We start from the raw sequence: 20,445 nt of genomic DNA, 5'->3' as shown, positions 1-20,445 counted from the left end.
GCATACATTTTATATTTCCCGAAATAAAAAGACAAGAAATCCTTGCTGCGCCTGGTTGAAATATTTTCTGGCACCCTGTGACAATAACGCGCGCGAACGTAAACATTTCCCAGAGATCCCGACGTGACCATTTCCCAGAATTCCCAGCGTAATGTTTCCTGGAGATCCAAACGAGAACGCTTCCCAAAGTCCACGCCGGACTGGGATATTTTTTGGCAGATTTTTATTTTTTCATGGAAAAGAGTAGGTCATGAAAGAGGGACTGCGCCTGTGCCTTCTTGACGTCTATTTCGGAGTAAACCCAGATAAACCTTTACGATTTGTCAATTGATTTGTCACGCAAAGGCATGAATTTTCCAAACATTTTAGATGGACTAATCTCTCTTTCCATTTAGCCCAGGATTATATTGCGTACGCAAAGACATATCACACAAGCAACAATTTATTTCTCTGTTTCCACACACGTCAGTTGCATTTCGTATATATATATATATATATATTAACAGCGCCATAAAAATGAGATTCTAGTACCTTTTATCTCTTCAGGTGAAATACCTTTATGATTGAATTGGGAACACCAACGTATAACTAAAACTACTTTGATGGTACACTTCCTTTAAAATAGATACACAGCCTTTTTCTGCATAAAATATATCTAACGAAAGATTTTAATTTCTAATCCTTGTAATGCTAGGGGACTAAGTTTTGGGTTAGGTTACTCTCTCTGCCAAACTACTTACTCAAGCCATTTCACCATAGCGTGTGTGTTGCTGAGTAACAGCCGTCGTAACAAATGAAAATACCTCAGTCATACGGAGATTCTCTGTCATAGCTCTAAGCCCTTATTCTTTCTTTGAATGTGCGTTTTCTTTCACTGACTATGACTTAAACATACTTTTCTCTCGAGGGACATTTTATTGCAGTTAGACGAATGACCGGGTTTTTTTTATTGGCAAGGTAAATTTGAGTCTTCAGTCTTTCAATCCTCGTAAAATTTATATCTGACAGCGTCACAACACCGCTTGAAGCCTAAGTCTATTTTACAGTCGCGTGCTTGGTTGCCAAGCCTTTGATCTGGAATGAGGCTTAGGTTGACTTTGTTATGATACAAACGTTGCTGCTTTTCAACTGTAAATTACTTTGTTATCGTGCCAACTAGTTACTAGTCTCCATCACAACAAGGTCACCTTCAGCCTCACTCCGAATCAAAGGCTTGGAAACTAAGTACACAACTGTAAAATGGCCTATTCTATCGAGCTGGACGTCAGTACTGAGCAAAGGCGCACCCACCCCTTACCCAAAAATGTCAACTAATCCCAAGTTAAGGTTGATGTTTGTTTAGGGAGGGGTAGGTTAGCAGTTGCTCAAATACTAACAAAGATTCGTTTTCTCGAAGACCATTCAAAACGTCGAACTAAACTTTCTAAGCTCACAAATGACGTCACACCCTTTAATGAGATCCTTTTTAGACAAATCCACCACAGCAATTCCAATAAGTCGATGTCGCGCTCGTCCAATCGCAAATCCACGGTCACTTTTCACTGCGACATCGATCTGCATCGTGCGCAGTTGATCTAGGCCAATCATGTATTCAAAGGTTTCGTTAAACACTCCTTCCAAGGTTCTATTCAGCACTGTGGTGACGCGCCGGGAGCGTTTGGAGCGGTCTGGTAACAAGTACAGGCGGACCAATGGATTGGTCTTGCTGGGCGGGTCGCGAGACACGAGGGATCGAACACTTTTGACGGTGACGGAGAGGCAGTTCTTCAGATGACTGTACCTAGGAAGTCAATAAACGCACTGATTTTATTTTTCACATCCAGCTCATTGAAAATCACTCACTAATTTCACTAAAGAAACATCCGTCACGATCGTGAAGTACTCTTGACACTTAATTATAAATTCCTCCAACTTTTAAACGTACCCCTAGACTTGTCACTTACTTCAAGTGCAAATCCAGTTGCCCCTTATTAGTCAGGTCGTCATTGGAATCCGTACGATGGCTCTCAGTGCCATAAACACTTCCGTCATAAACGCTTCCCACGTCAGAATCTTTGTCGCGTTCTTCCCCTACTTCCGATTGTTCCTCGGGACTAACTCCATTAATGACAAGTTTTGGTATTGGAGTTGAGTGAGCCAAGGGAATCACTGGTTTCTTGAGTCCGGCATCAACTTCAGCGTCATACCTACGATGGTGAGACTGGGTTCATGAGTCGATCAAACATCAAAATTTCTTTAAAAAAATTCATAAGACGGCCACTATCAGTCGAGAGTCCTGCCTCGGGTGTCCCGCGGGCAGGAACTTGTGTTCATTCTGAGAAAACTCAATTCTCCGGAATTGACGAGCTTTTCACTAGCGGGAGTGACCAAGAGAATCCCGAAAAAAATTATGAAATAAAAAGAAAATAGGCCATTTCCGAATTACATTTGGCCTCTCTTTCAAAACGAGGCCTGGTGCTCAACCATACGTACGAATATGAGTTTAATTTGCGTGTGAATGAAAACTTATTACCATACGAGAAGATGAGCACAAGGACTCGCTTTGAAAACGAGGCTTTAAGGCAATTCAGAAATGGGCTATTATCAGCTAGGAACGACATATCTAAATGTATTTCGCAGACAGAGCGGGACTTTTTGCAATCGAGATCTTAGGAACAAAAAAGGGTAACCCGTGATTTCATTCTCAAGATCTGCAAGCTTATATCTCCAAACAGATGGACATACATATGTTTATTGGCCAGTTTTAAGAAAGGTTGATGATTCTCTCAATTCTCATTAATACCTGTTTGTTTGAAACTGTATTATACTTTCACGCAAACTTTGCAAGTACTGTTTGTTCCAAGTGTGAAAGGCTTGACCCCTTTTGATACACAGTTTAATCTTTTCAATCCCAAGTTTCAATTGTTAATTCTCCCCTCTAACTGCTACACACTTCTCTGTAAACTAGTAACGGGAATTTGGTGTTAGATCAATATAACCATCTACCTGTTGAGTCTAAGCACTATAGGGAGAAGTTACAAGTTGATCACCTCTGAGAGGTAAAGGGTGAAAAACACTTACGTTGGTAGAAGCTTGCATGAAGATTTGTGGCAGGCGATGAGCCCAGCGAACGCGCGTGTTGCAACGGACGAAGAAGGATTGGCCTGTGCTAGACTATTGGTCAGTGCAAACGAGCATAAAAGCGGCCGCACGAAAAATGGTGAGGGTCAGGCAAAGAAAGAAAAAACTAAGCTGTTTTCTTTCGCTCGCCTTCTTTAGCCGAGGACCTGTATATGTTTAAGGTGCCACACAAGAGGAGTGGGTCGAGTACAAGAGATCGAGACTCGATAGTTTGGCTTCCAAAAAGAATTTTTCAAAACGATCACTTGTATTTCTTTTTCTAACCGAAGTTCTTGGAAAGTCACAATCCACATACAGAAATAAATTTTGGCGGGAGCTTATCAGAAGACAGCAAAAGCCAAACAGAACAGTTAAAACCAGGAAGTAGATGAATTCCTGCGCCTTTTTCATTCATTTTTCGCCGAAAGCTTCCACCCTCTGTACTCGACAAGTATTTTTAGTTCGGTTCCAAAAAAAATCCAACGTGGGCCATTACTCACGAGAGTTTTCCACAATTTGTGTGCGTCTTACAGTTTTCAATCGCAATTATCATGCCGACCGTAATCTTTTGCAAAGGGGCAACAAAAGCTTCCCAACAAGGCCGAAGCCTTAACGAGATAAGGGCGAGTCGCGTAAAGGGAATTAAAGTATAACGGGATATCCCGCATGACACTCGCATCACCTCTAAACGCAAATGGTCAAGTTTACACGTGCAAGGTATAACCATGGTCACGTGACGAGCATGTTGATTAGTAAATGTAGTATTTGCACTACAAAAAAAGTCGCACCTAGACTAATTTGACAACAAAATAATCATGCTTGCCGAGCGTAAGGTGTTACACTTCATGTGGAGAAATATAAGGGTTAATTAAAGCTAAGCGAATTAGCGACCGAAAAATCACAGACACAAGGACCAACTAAACAAAAAACGCAAACCCACATTTAATGAGCTCTTTTGCCACAGAGAGGTTACATTACAGAGTATTCAGTTGGTGGTCATGCAAAATGTTAGCGCTTTACGGTTGTTTACAAATACTTTTTTTCAGCTGAAGAAAGAGTGAAAACTAGGTTGATATCCACAAGACAGCCAGGCGGCAAATACCTGAAAAAGTCTGAAATACTATCAAAAAATCGACCTGCTCAAAAATATATCTACGAGACTACGAATGAAAATGACAGAGGAGTAGAAAAATAAATTTAATTCTGGTTGAACCATGGAGTAAACTAGCTTTCTCACTCCCATGATTTTTTGTTAGTTTAAAAAATATATCCCTTTGTTGGCTTGTCGTGAGAACTTGAAGTAATATCAAGACAATTTTCCGTAGTTTGATTTGATCAAACATTCTCATCACAGATTTGCTCGACATTATAACACCAATGTAAGGAGAGTTTCCCCAGTGATCATTTCCTGGGAGTGAAAAGGTTAGATGAAGTCTTCGTTATCACATGGATGTCTTGTGGGAATGTCAACGCAAGAAAGTTCCAATCGTTTTGGAAACCGTCAATGTCACGCAACACTTGCAGGACATTGCGTGACATGCTGCATGGAAATACCCGATCATCACAAAACAGCGAAGATCTCGAGCAGTTCTGCTAGATTTGCGTTTAACACAATTTTATGTTTTTGGAATAATTACAGGTGCAAACATTTCCTTGTAGTGCAAAACCTACATCTAAATTTCTGAAACACACCTCAATGTGGAATGACATCTTTTAACCTTTAGGTGAAGTAACCCCCTTACAGCTATTTATACCCGAAATCGATCCAGCTTTAAATTATAATTTCTCCATACAACATCGTAACTTCTCAAAAGGAAACTGAACAGAGTTGTCTTGATGAACTACAAAATTCTAAAATCTACCATCACACGTATGGTGATTATTTGGCATTTCAGTCTAAAAAAAAAAACCAAAACACTATTCCATATAAGATAGTAGGTCAGAATTTCTGTCCATCATTCAAAATTGTTAACCCATTGACTCCCAGAAGTGATAAACATGTAACTTCTCCCTACAATATCCATACATTATCCGGAAAATAGATAGTGAGAATACTCAAACTTATCAGGTAGAAATTGTTACCTTGATTGAACAGCGAATTCTCATAACCAGTTTACAAGGAAATGTCTAGCAGCTAGAGGGGAGAATTCATAATCAGTTCTTGGGGAGTTAAGTGGTTAAATATAGATTGACTAATCCCTATCTCTTAAATAAGAGCCCAAAACACCGTCACCAAATTTTGATTAGAAAAATATAACCTTATTCAAATGAAAACAAATACTTATCAGTCCTTTTCTTTTTTCCAGTTGTACATAGCATACGAAGAAATTTTAAAGTTCCAACATTGAATTACCTCGTTTCAGGCTCGCTCGGTTTAACATCCGGGGTGTTCAGAACCCTCAAGGTAAAGCGGCAGGTTAAGGTGCTCTTCTCCCCAGACTCCTTCAAGGGGAAGGTTTCTTCTACGGTCATACCATCTTTGTTCAGCAGCTTGCAGATATCGAACGACATTTTACCCAACGTGTGGGTGCCCTTGGCTTCGATCACCTCAACCTCAGCTACTTGGCCTCCAGGGTCGCCAACAAGGAAACGCAATGCATGTTTCCATTCAGTTTTTTCTCCATAGCACTGGAAGGTTTGCAGGGTGGTCTTGCCAACTGTGATCTCGCAGTAAACACTCCTCAGAGCTTCCTTCTGACCACTGGTGAGAGGTAGGGCGTGGGCAGAGATGGGCTTCACGATGAGCGCTGCTACAGAGAGGCCCTTCCCTTGCGGGGGTTCCAAATTTGATGCATTGGCACTGAGCGAGAACCAGGTCAGCTGTAAGTGAACGCTTCCTTGTTTGACACCCTCCAGCGGCAGCCAGAGGTCCCGATTGCCTGTCTCCACCGCAGAAGCAATGTCGGTGTCGAGTCGTCCAATCTTGCTGTCCTTAGAGGATGTGTCTTCATCGTATATTACAGCTTCAAGCTCTTGCCCCTCACTATTATCCACAAATGCTTCAAAGGTTTCGTTCCACTCTGGATTTAGATCGTTCGAGATCACCTCGGTGCGGAAGCTTTGAGCACCGATGCGAATTATGGCATAAGGATCCGACTTTCCCTTCTTCACGAGGCCGATATCTTTCGCTATCAGGTTCTTCGCCTCCACGACTTTTACACGAAGGACTCCCTCAGGAATCGGATACTGAAGATCACTGGCGTCGACACCCGTAGCGAGGGGAACGGCGATGCGGTTCGGAAGCACTACGAAGGAGGCGATGACGTCATCTGTGATTCGGCGCAAAGAGCTTTTGAGCCCAGGAAGATCCAGAACATTCAACAAATTGGTTAGATCGAATTTTAGCTTGGGTCTGTTTAAGAAAAACACTGTAACGCCTCCAATAGGGTTGTATTCGGCAACCAACGGCTTGAAAATGACCCTTAGGACTCCACGCAGTTCGATGTTGGACAGGCCCAGTTTAAATTTCTTGACTGCAAGCTTGATTGTGGCGTCGCCATTGTACACAATATCCATATCGAAAATAAACTCTGATTTCCTGTCTTCCTTGCTGGGATACGACTTCACATTTGCTACGTAAGGTGGCTTGTTCCCGAGGTCGATTGTTTCGAAGTAGAGCGTGTTCAGAGCTTTCGGCATGTTCTTCTGCATCTCGGGTTCGACACTTTCTTTCAGAATTTTGTACACCATGCCGTCTACGTAGGGCCACATTTGATCAATGATGCTGTTGATCCATTCTGCTTGCTCTTTTTCCGGAAAATAGACCCAAGAGGGAAGATTCTGTATCTTGTCGATAAAGGAGGACTTCAGAGCTTTTTCCATGCGATCCCTGCGCTTTTTCTTATCATCCATTTGATATTCCCAGCTGACAAACAACACGAGAATCATGATGATCCATGCGAAGCTGAAATGAAAATGGCCGACCAGAAAAAGAGAGAGCGTGACAGCAAAATAAAGGAGCAATTCTTTAATCTCGTCGCGTGAAATATTCTTCAAGTTGTGCAGAATTCGCTTGTAGGGAGGCTTCGGAGCGGTTACTGTTGTCGAAGTTGTGTCCGCCATGGCCCAAATCAAACGTTAAACAACAATTTGATGTCAGCTCGAGTGCTACTCGGGATGGAAAGTTCTCGTGCAATCTAAATCACGGGCCTGCTATCTCTCTGGCTCCTGGGGTGAGACTTTTACGAATGATTCTTGAGGTTTGATTGAACAAATTTAACCACAAACCCGTCAGATAAGGCCAAAAAGAGACGCAAAATTCCTTTCCAAGCGGCAAAACACGAGCAAAAGATTTGGCTCAAGTCTTATACGCCCAGACGAAAAATACCATGCATGGATGGATATTTATATCCTATTCAAAGGTCATTAAGATTCAATTTCGTTGTTGCGTGAAATAAACAGCTAATAAGCCAATCAGCTTTGTTTAAAAGTCCGGGCTAATTATTCCGTAGTGACACGTATGTTTGTGAATTTGAATACCCGAGAATCCGACTGTCAACTACGACAAGCATCAAAGCGCGTCGTAATATTTTTATAAGTATCCTTGCGAATATCTCGTATATTTTCACAATCACGCGATTTTAGGTTTCTTGAAGTGCCAAATGCAAGCACTTTCATAAAAGTTGAATAAGAAAAATTCGGGTAAAAACATAATACGGTAGTTCATAACGATACGACTTGTTGATAGGTTGACTACGCTTGTTCTCAGTTTCAAAAGCGCCCTTCTTTTAGAGAAACAATGGCGAAATCATGGTTCATTGTGCAAAATGTCCATGCACATCGATAACGGCGTGGAAATGATGATATGTGATTAACAGACTCCGCTGAAAAGACAGTCGTGCCGGGCTCACGTATGTAAATATGCTCTTGTGTGCCGAAGCGTGACAAAATAGTGCGCTGTGGGGGAGGGCGAGAGGAGAAGTTTTAATGTCTTCATCAAACCAGATATAAACTTAATTTAACAAGTCAGTAAGGCGAAAGGGTAATGTATAGAAAGGAACCATTTAAATCGTTGCAAAATGGCTCAAGAAAAAAGGTTGAACAGTAGATTAATACGACTTTATAGGTGTAGTTGGAAAGATACTTAATCAGTAGAATAGTCTAAAAATGTTGTTTGCACTCACAGGCACAAGTTACGCCTAAGCAAAGGCCCATCACACGGGGAATTTTGCTCTCGGCGTAAGCTCTATTGTCATTTCGCACGACAAGTACAAACGAGAATAGGTTTGAACGTTTTAAATGTCGTGGAGCTTTATGCGGGCAGGTGGCAATTCTGCTAGCAGGGCTGAATTGTACTCATAAAATCGTTTGTTCTGACGGAAGAGCTTTCTGGCGTCTGTGAGCGTGCCCCCGGACGAACGAACAAAACTAATAGAATAATAGAGTAAAAGGATTGGGTGGAACCCAATTTGGTCGTAATCATACGAGTGATTAACAAAATTAAACTTCGACCGCAAAGCGGAAGTCTAGTTCACGATTAATCACGGGCACGATTATCGAAGGAGTTGGCCGACACGAAATACTGTTACCAATTAATCAAAACTATGACAAAATTTGAGAATTAAACAGACTTGCCATGGTTGTATTTAGGTTTTTTTCACAGACGACAGTTAACTCAGCAAAATACACGACAACAGGGCATAACTGTCCTACCTCCTGCAGGGCTCCAAACGGGGCAGTGGTGATAACCAATCACGTTCGAGAACTTTTCTACAGTTTTGATTAACTGCAGTAGTGGCAAGTGATACGAGGATAGCAGACAAAAAAAGGTTCTGCTATTTCATTCTCCCCTTGTGCTATCAAAAACCGATCTCGAAAAACTCTTACAAAAAACAAGTCTTTTTCGAGACGACGTCTAAAAGGCTAGTGGGTCTGCAGATCGGTTTTACATTTCATCAGGGCCGGCCTTACAAAAAAAAAATGACCTGATCATGAGTGACAACTTTCTGAAATAATGTATAATTTTATGATTTATTAGTTTCATTGTAGAAGAGAGAAGCAAGATTATTGATTCATAATTTTGGCCCTTTTGTCGGCTTTTGGTAAACAGTAGATCGGAAATGATCTGCTATACTACCGGATAGAGGGAGAGGTTAAGGAATAAAGATTAGACGGGTAGTTGAAACTCACAGCGGCTTATTCAAAATTTTTTGGACCTTTAAGAGTTCCATTTAAGCCAGATTTTGAAATACGCTCTAAAAACCTTTTCAGGAAACAAGCCCAGGATAGTGCTTCAATAAAAACTGCTTACTGGCCCTACATAACAGGTCTAATTTTTTTGCGTTTTAACAGCGAACGAAGCCAAGCGCTGGGCGAGCGCGTGGCGCGAAATATACCTGTAACTGTAACTTTACGACAAATATTGATATTCTAGAACAAGAATTGACGACACGTTTTCCTTGCTAAATCACTCAACACAGCGCGACGCCGTTCTCGACCCAGTTTCTTATCGTTATATTTGCCGTCCTGAAATGACATTCCCATCCTCTTGTTCATCTCTCTAATATATTTTTCTTATATTTATGGTTTTTTTCCGTTATTTCCCTCGCGAGTGGCTCGCGTGTAACTCACACTTAGCGCACCTCGCCTCGCACTTGCGTCAGTTCGATTGAAAAACGTCAATAAACTTACACATGATGTGCAGGTTACCAGTTACCGGACCAGCGGTCTACCACTACCTAAAAGACCTCGCACCGCTGTATGTTTGGTCTGCGAGCGGGCTCACGTGTTTGGATTTTGTCTTGCGCTCTTTTTCGATCCGGACACGGCCCCCAATTACACAACCACTTATCATGAAAAAGTTATTGAAAACCATATTGATGTAGCTGATGTAGCACGATCGAAAATGTCTAGATTAATCAGTAATGCTAGTTGGATGGAATTTCGTTTTGTCTGGAAGCGGAAAAAGTGTAATAGAGGTATTCATGAGCTGCCAGACATAGGCACCGAATTAATAGCAAAGGAGTGAATAAAAGAGGCAGGCGCTCGCCTAAATTTGGAAGTCAAACAACAATAAAAAGCGGAACATGTTAGAGAGGAAACGAACACGATATCCTGAAATCTATCGCTAAGACAATGTTGGTGCCTTTTGCTTATTCTGCGCTCTTTGGTGACCGTAAGGAACACGGAAAAAAGCAAAACATCTGGACCTTGAAATACGATTAAATAAAGACAAAAACCAAAATTGGAAGAAACATTCCAAACAACCTGTTCTTTTTAGAAGCTCCCATCCAAACAAACACATGTAGTATTTTCATGTCATATATTTACGTTGTCACAAAATTGTCTTTTTATAAAGGATCCTCGCTTCATCTTAAGAGAGTGAGTCCTTAAAACAATCAAACTCAAAGAAGAAGACGCTGATTAAAAATTCATGATCAAGAATGGCTAAAGAAATTAAAATAGCTCGCAGATCTGCATAAGCTCCTAATAGATGATTGTGGTCAGAGATCGATCAACAGATTGAAAACTATCCTTGATTGGCTGAATCGATGGAGAAAAGCTTCCGCACACAAAAGATAGCAAGTTGGGGGTTTCTTAAAAACAGGCATGTGGACACGTGCTTGCAAATATACACAAAGTAATGTAGACAACTGGAATAGATGCAAATGCACATATAAGCCTAACAAGAATTGATCACAAGTCACTTGTACGCCAGTAAACAGATCTCTTCGGATTATTGGTCAGAGTTTTAACGAAAATATTGGCATAACTCGGTAAGTCGTTTTTGATCAGTTTGGCGATTTTGATTTTCCGAATGAGATGATTTTTTTTATTCTCTAGCTTGCTCGAAAAATATTTTACAGAAAAATATTATACAGAAAACTGTGGCCGTTTCGTTTTCCCGTCGCCGATCTCTATGTTTCCTGCCTCCTTCTTGCTTCAAAAAATATACATTAGTATCGATATATTTTTATTCAACAGGAATTCCAAACATATCGTCGATAGACGCGATATGGAACAACAACAAGACAAGAATACTGCATCGCAAATGTTTCAAGCGTTTGTAGGGATCGATCGGAGACAAATAATCATTCATTTTCTCGTCGCTTCCATGCTGTGGTTGTTTGGATGGTGGAATATTAGCTTCGCATGGGTAATTATGTTTGTTTTGATCTATGTTTTTGGAGAATATCGTTCAGAAGTTTCTAAACGGAAGCGTAAAAACTTCCGCAAGATGACAGATGAAGCGAACCTGTCCAAGATAAAAAGTTTTCCAATACCATCCGTTTATCTGTCAGAGACGGAAAGCTCGACATGGCTTAACGAGTTTATTAAAAAACTGTGGCCTTCTATCGAGGGAATGACAAAGAATATTATTAAGGAACGTGTGGAGCCCGAAATACAGAAAAACCTTCCTTCGGCTTTTAAGACTCTTTCCTTCGACAAGATCGAGTTGGGGCAAAAACCTCCCTTCGTCGGAAACATAAAATCGTATGCAAGTGGAAATGGAGAAAAGAGAGCTTCTGAATTTATAATGGACGCCGATGTTACGTACAATGGAGATGCACAGGTGAAAGTGACAGTTAAAAATGTAAATTTGGGAATCTCCGATTTTCAGATATACGGCTCGCTTCGAATTATCTTGAAACCTCTTCTGTCGAACCAGTCTATCGTTGGCGGTGTAACGCTATTTTTTCTCAAGAGGCCAAGAATCACCTTCAATTTGACAAACTTGTTGAATGTGTTAGATTTTCCCGGATTGAAGAAAACTTTGCGTGGCATCGTTGATGACGTCATCGCTAGTTTTGCCGTCTTGCCCAATAGGATTGCAATACCCTTGGCGGAGAGCGTGGACCTCAGCGATCTGCAGTACCCAATCCCTGAAGGTCTCCTACGTGTGCAAATTCTGGGAGCACGGGAACTGGTAAAGTCTGATTTTTCACTGATTGGTGGAGCTAGTCCTGACCCTTACGCCATCTTGGAAGTTGGTGCGCAAAAGTTTCGTACTGAAACGAAGAAAAATGCTTCAAATCCGGGGTGGGAGGAAACCTTTGAGTCATTTGTAGACAATTCCATGGGCCAGGAATTAGAAATTTACCTCTACGACCGGGATGTTGCTTCAAAAGATTCTAAAATTGGCAGTGTTGATATCAAAATCCGTTCCGTGGTGGAAGAAGGCGTCCAGGACATCTGGCTGCCTTTAGAAAAAGCCAAACAGGGAAAAATCCATTTGAACCTGGAATGGTTTTCTCTGAGCTGTGATCCACTGCATTTTAGATATACTAGGGAAAAGGAGACCGTAGCCGTGCTGTTTGTTAAGCTGATCAAAGCACAAAATCTTCCAAGCTCATCCAGTTCAGTGGTGACAAGAAAAGTTTTCTGTAAGGTATCCGTCGGAGATATAGCGTTGAACAGTTTTTTCGCGCACGGAGATGAAATGGTATGGGGGCAATCCTTGCGATTCCTTCTTACAGACCCCCATGAAGAGGCCCGTATTGAAGTTATGGAGGGTAATGACAACAAGAGCTTGGGATCTATGTTATTCGTCATTCGAAAGCTGATAGAGGAACCGGAAATGGCTCGACAAGACTCTTTCCGGCTGAATGGCGGGACCGGAAGTCTTGAGTGCAAGTTCATTCTCCGGGCGCTGAAGACTGCAGACACCTCTAACGCCCCAATGCCACTACAGTTTGGCCGAAAGTTCAACGCTTTTCACAACAATGGAATCTGTCTCCAGAGAGTGGACACGCCCACGATGTTACCAGACGTGAATGCTCAAGATGATCCATCTACCTCCGCTAGTACCGAGAGCGACAGCAGTAGAACCGCCGAGAAAACGTCTAGTAGCAGTTCCGGTTCCAGTTCCGGTTCATCTCCTAGTGGAAGCATTGCAGGTGACACGTCTAACGGGCAAAGTCCCGAGGCTTCGGTTAGGGATTATATGTCCCGAGGAGAAGTATCGCTGTGGCTTATATACGATCATCGTAGGAACAGACTGGTTGTCACTGTTCTTAGTGCAAAGGAGCTTGTGTCATCAGAGCCCGTGTCCAAAACGAATCCTTATATACAGCTAAATCTGCTTCCTTCTCGCTCCAAGAGATCGATTCGCAAGACGGATTCCTACGCCGGAAGTCTAAATCCCGTTTTTAACGACACTTTCGAATACGTTATCGGTCTTGACCAGTTATGCAATAAGTACTTGGAAGTGATCGTCAAAAACGAGAGATTTGTCCAGTTGCCAGGGAAAAGTAGAGATCTTATTGGGTCAACCTCAATTAACCTTTGCGAGCTGAGTCTGTCCGCCGGTGTGACAATGAACTGTGAGTTAACAAAGTGAGATTCTTAGCTTGTGCGCAATCCTTAGAAAACCCTAGTGGATGATGCCATCCGAATGGAAGCGAGGCTGAATACGTCACAACGAATACTATTCAAGTGTACTGGGGAGGAGTGAATAACTGTTAACAACAACACAAAATTTAAACAACTATAAACAAAAACAGAAATAGATTCTCTTATTTACATCCTAAAGTAGGTTCGTTGTTTATCGCCTTAAACAAGTTCACGGCACTCATCAGAGGTTGATTGATCTCTCGAATAATTTTTTCATCGTAGAAGAATACGAAAATAATGGTGTACTTTCAGAATTGAGCATAATTGGCTACCCTGTGTTGCCGGAATATTCCTGAGGTAATCATATCCACTATGTGAACGCGACCCTTGAAAATTAAAGAGGATGTGGAGAAATAGTTGCGCGTACGATACAAACGTTGACCCTTGCGATTACCCCAAATGTGGGTAACTCGAGCGTATAATTTCTGTTAGTGTTAGCGTTCTTTAGTGTTTTAATGACGGAATAAATGTACCTCTCAAGCCCTGTGTTAAGATCTGTTGCTCGTAATTTTACGAAAGTAAAGGGTCACCATTTCTTCATCCAAAAGACAAATTGACCTATACAGTCTTAAGCCTGGTTTTCACTAGCGACGCAAGCACAAGCGCAAGCACAAACGCAAACATAACATTGTGACCAAAAAGTAAACGGTAATCAAAGAGCCATTAGCTTGGAATTTCAGAAGAGAGACACTCTGGCTCTATCAAATAAAGCTTGTTATAAACTTCGGTTGATTTGTTTGGGCGTTCTAGAGCGAGAAAATGGGCAAATGTATGAGGGCTCGAATCAAAGTAGTTCGCGTACTGTGTCGGTGTTCTGGCACTTCAGAGGAGCGCAAACAAAAAGTTACTCTCCTTGGAACCGCTATAGTATTGGGGAAACAAAGTCTCAGTGAAAGTATAGTGGTTGCTCAAGAGAGGTGGAGCGAAATATCAAAGAACTGATGGAAGACAAGAATGAATCTATCCTGGGACATATGCAGAAGGTCATCCTCACGAGCTCCCGTCGTATCGTAAGAACATTTAAGCTGAGTCACTAGATATTACATATAAACAATGGAATTGAAATTGATTTCTGTAGAATACTATTGAACATTAAGACATTCAAAGTGTTTACAAACTTTTTTGTTTGTTTTTACCATCTGTATTTCTAATTGTTTATGTGGATCTTGGTCGACGCTGTGGCTGGCCACGGCTGATCGCCTAGCCATAGCTGTGGTTTTGTTTTTATTCTGGGCATCCAGATACAGATACTGCCAGATAATAGTAAAAACGATAATGATTAAACTAACAATAACAATAACAACGATAACGATTACGACACCAAGAGTGAAAATTACCGATGCGTTGATGAATTTCAAGCTTCAAAGTCACCCTTGGGCAACCCACGGGTTATGCATGTGAAATTAAATGTGACTTTTGCTGTAGCTTACCTACTAAGAAACAAAATCAACTATTTGGGATCTTTGGACTGCCTTAGAAGGTTTGCGTCTCTTTCCTGGTAATATCCCATTTAGAATGAACCACAACTGAAATGTCTGGACATCTTTGTAGAAAGCACTATAGAGCGTTTGCACATGACGTCACAAATTTCGCGGGAAAGTTGAGTCGCCATGTTGGTGTTCCACATTTTTCAACATGGCGGGATATCCTCTCTCAGATTATGCGAACACGCTCGATCCCCACGTGAAAAAACGTTATTTAGAGAAGATTTCTTGTGTTGGAATCGATCCTCTCTTGTTCTCAGACAAAAAATACGATCCAGAGTGCCTGCCTCTGGTCGAATCGATGGATTTATTGTTGTTTTTGGTGATTGACACGAGTTATTACAGTAAAGACTACTTTAAGGCGTATAGAAGTCTACAGAACATGGTTGTAAACATGAAAGTGTTGCTATTGAAACTTATGAAAAGATCATGAAGGAAAAGCACATCAACTTTCAGGTAACGAAATGTGGCACGTTTATCAATAAACAATATCCATGATTACATGCCACACCTGACATTTTGTGTAGGTGTAATTGCTGTGGGAATGGATGTGGGGAGGTCAAAAGCCCCTATTGTTTAAAGGATACTGTTACGTGCACGAATGACCAACAAATGTCCGCTAACAAAGCATATATGAAAATAGACTCCCGAGTATGCTATATGGCACGCAATAAAAATGTAACAACAAGCAGTTACCCATTTTAACTATTATTTAATTAGTTTTACATTGTCTAATTTACTTAGGTTAAAGATGAAGTTAAGCAGTTCATAAAGCAGGCTTACAATCCTTTATGCCGTAGAAGTGTTCATCGTCTTGATCAACCTCCAATTCCAACTTCCGCCGACTGAAGACCACAGCGCTTGGCTTTCTTGAATCATGACTTTCTTTCCGTGTACACAAACTCTTCTGGAGGACTTCATAGTGAACTCTAAATTCTTTATCTCCTTCCTCTCTCGGCTTTCGTATTTTTCTTCTCTTTCTTCTCTCCGGATATCGCAAGGTCAAAAGGTCATAGCCTCGTCATATCATAGCTTCCAAAAGTTCAGTCAGCAAGCCACAAGGGTAAGCCCTCGGGCAAATCTCTTTTGTATTTCTCACAAGCCAGCTTTTATACATTTACTTTAGTGATTTAGAATGTTCTATTACTATTTATAGCGTATTACAAGTTGTACTATTTTTGGAAACTGCTGAGTCACATGAAAGAAGTTTCTGGAATATTACAGATTATAGATAATTCTAGAAAAGCCTGGGATTACATGACAGATTCAGTAAAAATAATTCGATCCTCGTAACAATATAGACTTGGAGCTGTATACTAACAAATACAACTCATGCCTACTTTTACCAAATCTAACAGTAAATATTCACTGCTGAAAAGCTTTATTGTGACTTTGTTGTTTGTGGTTTTCGTGAGCAAATTGATCTCTTCTGTGAAAGAATTTTGCCTGATGTCAGACACTGGCACTCTGTTGTTTCCAAACTTAATCACTTCTGGAGATACTGCGTGCTACCAGAAATTTTGGGAAGGTGGTATACTCAAAAGTGAAGTTTGTCTCATTCATCCCCGTATCCCGATTGTTTTTGCTTGTTTTTGCAGACTGGCAGCCAGAGGGCCTGTGGTAACATGCACAAACCAAGCATGTCCCATCTCTACTTTTCATTTATCTTATTTGAAAATTACAAAAGTACCTAACAAGTGGTTTTGTCACCTGTTTCTAAAAACACCAGCAGCCAAAAATGAAAAATCAAAATGCAAACAGACATAAACAGAGATATTTTGGATGAAGCTCTCAAATTAGATTTTATCTGCACATGCAAACAAAACCCACTGTTCAGATAAACTGCTGAAATCCCACAACCCATTTTGTCAAGGTAGAAAGTTTTTTCATTTGCCCTGCTTATACTTCAAGCAGGTGCTGAACAATGCAATGACAACTTGGGAATGTATGGTGTGTAAATCAGGAGGGAAAACTGAACAAAGATTTTTAGTGACACTTTCAATGCATCTGATGATAGTGTTGCGATAACTGGTATTTCAAAATACTCTTCAGAAAAGTCGGCATCACTTGCAAAGCTGGATGATGGGCATTACCAATTGATTTCATCACCCAATGGTTGGTTTGACTGTGATATTATCCATGAAGTACATGTTTGTCTAAGAAACATATTAATCCAGATGTGGAGGGCTTTCAGAGACCAACTTTAGGCCCCTTTAGAAACTTAATCAGGTTATTGGGGAATTTATTCAGATTCTGCATACTGGCAATGCCCACTGGGTATGTGTAAGCTCAGTAGGGTGTGAAGATGGCACTGTCAGCCTGTATGACAGTTTGTATCATAACATTATTCTAAATGAAGTACAAGAGCAGGTACTCAATCTTGTTGGACGTTCAAATTTTACTAGCATTTCAAGTTGTCCCCGTGCAACAACTGACAAATAGCAGTGACTGTGGGGTATTTGCTGCCACCTTTGCTACATGCCTTGCTTATGGTATACACCCTGAAACAATGCAATTTGATGTCCCTAAAACGAGAAACCATTTATATCAGTCTTTAAAATCTGGTGTATTGAAAATGTTTCCTAAATTTTAGACTGCTTAAGGTACATCTACAGTTAAAAAATTTTTGGAGAGAAAGAATACCCACTTTATTATAGTGAAAATAAAATAGTTGCCCGATGCAATGGACCTGCATACTTGAATGCCCAAGATGGAGGGTAGGGATCCAGTCTACGTTGAATCGATCCCAATCTTTCGCAGCTTCTTCTGAAACGAAATGCCGGCTGCAGACCCTATCGCGTTCTTAAATATCATCAGTTAAGTCATCTCTACTGATCGCACAGATCCACATTCTTCTTCGCTCAGAAGTAAGTTCTTCGGTGTACTCTCCTTGACTTTACTGAACACGTGGGACACGAAAAAACATTACTTTTCGACGTTAGACCACTTCTTCCCTGTTTTGTTTCCACAGCTAATGACAAGGCAAAGGACTGTGATAACGAAAATATAAATATTACACGATTATCTTCTCAAAACCGTAAAATGTGCTCCAAATGTTTCCCGTCACAATTACTCAGAGCTGATTATCATGGAACACCAACATGGCGGATAAGTCGGTTACCATGATGATAAAGAAATTTGGTCAAGTGAGTGTAAAACGCTCTATTGTGTCACCCGAAAATACGGTGTGACGACCGAGTAGGACCCAGTCTACACTTGTTTGGTTTACTTTTGCCTCCCGAACCTGCTTCGTCACGATGGAGTCGAAGTTGACTTTCGTTTGTTTGTCGTTTACTTATTTCATACTTTCTCTCGGCTTCTGCTCATCAAAATACACTGCAGCAGTTTACGAACACGTCACGTTCTTCGTACTGGAAAACAAGACAGAGGTCACTCGATCTGGAGCTTTGGAAATCATGAAGAAAAATCTCGCTGTTTTCGAAACAAAGGCGGTCTTGGCGAAATCCACGGGTGCAGAGATCATAGTTTTCCCGGAAGATGGAATATATGGTTTTGATTACGCCCGAGAACAAATCCTTCCCTTCTTAGAAGTCATTCCAAATCCTTACCATTTGGAGAAGAGCTGGAATCCGTGTAAAGATCCTGGTCGCTTCAGTAACATTGAGGTGCTAAGAGAGTTGAGCTGCATTGCTCGTAATTCTTCTATTGCAGTGGTAGCCAACATGGGCGATGTGCAGTACTGTGATAAATCAGATCCTTACTGTCCCGGAGATGGCAGATACCAATTTAACACAGATGTTGTGTTTGATACAGATGGCACATTACTAGCAAAATATCACAAACAGCATCTGTATCACGAGAAAGCGTTCAACACTCCCCAAAAACCGGAAATCGTAATTTTTAAGACATCATTTGGAATCGAGTTTGGTGTGTTCACTTGCTTTGACATGGTTTACCACGATCCTGCAATTGAGTTGGTAGAGAAATACGGCATCCGGAACATTGTTTTTCCAACTGCTTGGATGGATGGCTTTCCTATCATGGCCTCAGTTGAGTATCAGCAAGCATGGTCTAGATTGACATGCGTCAATCTTTTAGCAGCGAATCAACATTTCCCTATCTTAGATATGGTGGGAAGTGGAATTTACTCTTGTGGAGATCCACTATCATATGTGTATGATATGAAGACTTATGAAGGGCACCTTCTTGTTGCACAGCTACCAGATTTGAATCATCAACCTCCAAAATGCAATCAACAGTCTTGTCTATCAGTCCCTCCTCTTTCAACACAAAATTATGATTTCAAACAAGGACGGCAAGAAGGAGTACCATTTTATTCCAAGTTGATGAATGACATGTACACTTTTGTCAAACTCAGCAGTGCTGTGGGTCAGGTCTCAGTCTGTGATAGTGAACTTTGTTGCCATGCAAGCTACATCACACAGAGCCAAAATCCTTTCAGTGATGAAATGTTTGCGTTGGGAGCTTTCAGTGGCCGCCATATCCCAGAGGGTTACATATTCCAGAATTGTGTTTTGATAAAATGCTTAAGTATGGGAGAGTCTTCCTGCGGCACTGCCACACAAACTTCGTCAACTGTATTCAAATCATTTCGTCTAATGGGGAACTTTTCAGCGAAGGCTTATGTTTTTCCAGCTGTTCTGGCTTCTAATGTGGAACTTATCCCAGCTAAGGCAATGTCAGTATCAGGAAATGTTATGAGTGTAGACTACTTTAACAAGCCTTTGGTCTCAGCTGTTCTTGTTGGTCGAGTTTTTTAAACTGATCATCTCAAAAATTGATAGCTATTTTTTATTTTTGCATTTGTTTCATTGAGTCTGCTCAATTGAAGCTTGGAAGGGGAAATACACAGGTTACAGCTGGAAATCATGAAATAATGCAGGATTTGTAGAGTGTGTTCACATTTTGAAGCTACAGCAGGTCTATTTGGCAACAAATTATCTAGTCCAATTTTTTTCCAAAGCTTAGGAAATAACTTTGAATTGACTCAGATTAAGCATATGGTAAAATTAAGCATATGGTAAAATTAAGCATATTTTTTTTTTTTTTTTTTTTTTTATGAGATAGTTATAAGTGCAAAAGAACTCACTTTTTCATGATATCAGAATTCACAGATATTCCACTTAATTTCAAATTCGAAGGTTAGAAACAATACATCTATTTTTCATTTTGAACTATTTAGTAGTTAAAAACTTGAAATTTAAATTTATTTGTAATGGCTGGGGAGATTCTTTTAATTAATAAAACCTATAATGGTAATCAGATACCATTAAAAACTTGGCAATCTGTACTTATTTAATTTTATACTAGTAAGTCTCCTTCCCGTCTACCATGCAATTTTTTGAATGTTAGTTCAGAGAATTTGACATTAGATCAACCAATAATCCCCCAATTGATATTTTTCTTTATTCTCATCACTTGTCTGCTTGATATTGTATTGATATTGTGAGGAGAAATTCTGTCTTGGTCACTCATGGGAGTTAAAGGGTTATAGCATATCATCATTATTGTCATCATCAGCATTTGACCCTGGTTAGCAAACTGCTGT

The 20,445-nt window shown here is 40.7% G+C and overlaps 3 protein-coding genes across 3 annotated transcripts; 2 read left to right on the top strand and 1 right to left on the bottom strand.

Annotated features, from left to right (window-relative positions):
• Positions 1 to 424: 424 nt before the first annotated feature.
• Positions 425 to 7,434, bottom strand: LOC111337861 (extended synaptotagmin-3). Its single transcript, XM_022944230.2, has 3 exons — positions 5,453 to 7,434; positions 1,944 to 2,186; positions 425 to 1,780 (listed from the first exon to the last, which is right to left on the bottom strand). Exons 1-3 carry the CDS (start codon positions 7,159 to 7,161, stop codon positions 1,402 to 1,404), a joined length of 2,331 nt encoding a protein of 776 aa, XP_022799965.1. The 5' UTR covers positions 7,162 to 7,434; the 3' UTR covers positions 425 to 1,401.
• A 3,187-nt stretch (positions 7,435 to 10,621) lies between these two features.
• On the top strand, positions 10,622 to 13,911 carry LOC111337870 (extended synaptotagmin-2). Its single transcript, XM_022944242.2, has 2 exons — positions 10,622 to 10,814; positions 11,023 to 13,911. The coding sequence occupies exon 2, from the start codon at positions 11,054 to 11,056 to the stop codon at positions 13,376 to 13,378; it is 2,325 nt and encodes a 774-aa protein (XP_022799977.1). The 5' UTR covers positions 10,622 to 10,814; positions 11,023 to 11,053; the 3' UTR covers positions 13,379 to 13,911.
• A 3,191-nt stretch (positions 13,912 to 17,102) lies between these two features.
• Positions 17,103 to 20,173, top strand: LOC111337869 (pantetheinase). Its single transcript, XM_088748835.1, has one exon. It carries the CDS (start codon positions 18,173 to 18,175, stop codon positions 19,655 to 19,657), a length of 1,485 nt encoding a protein of 494 aa, XP_088604961.1. The 5' UTR covers positions 17,103 to 18,172; the 3' UTR covers positions 19,658 to 20,173.
• The last annotated feature ends 272 nt before the right edge of the window (positions 20,174 to 20,445 follow it).

Source organism: Stylophora pistillata, chromosome 2, assembly GCF_964205215.1.
Source record: "Stylophora pistillata chromosome 2, jaStyPist1.2, whole genome shotgun sequence".
Classification (NCBI taxonomy): domain Eukaryota; kingdom Metazoa; phylum Cnidaria; class Anthozoa; order Scleractinia; family Pocilloporidae; genus Stylophora; species Stylophora pistillata.
Note: the sequence above shows the minus strand (reverse complement) of the source record. Positions and strands in the feature narration are given on the sequence as shown.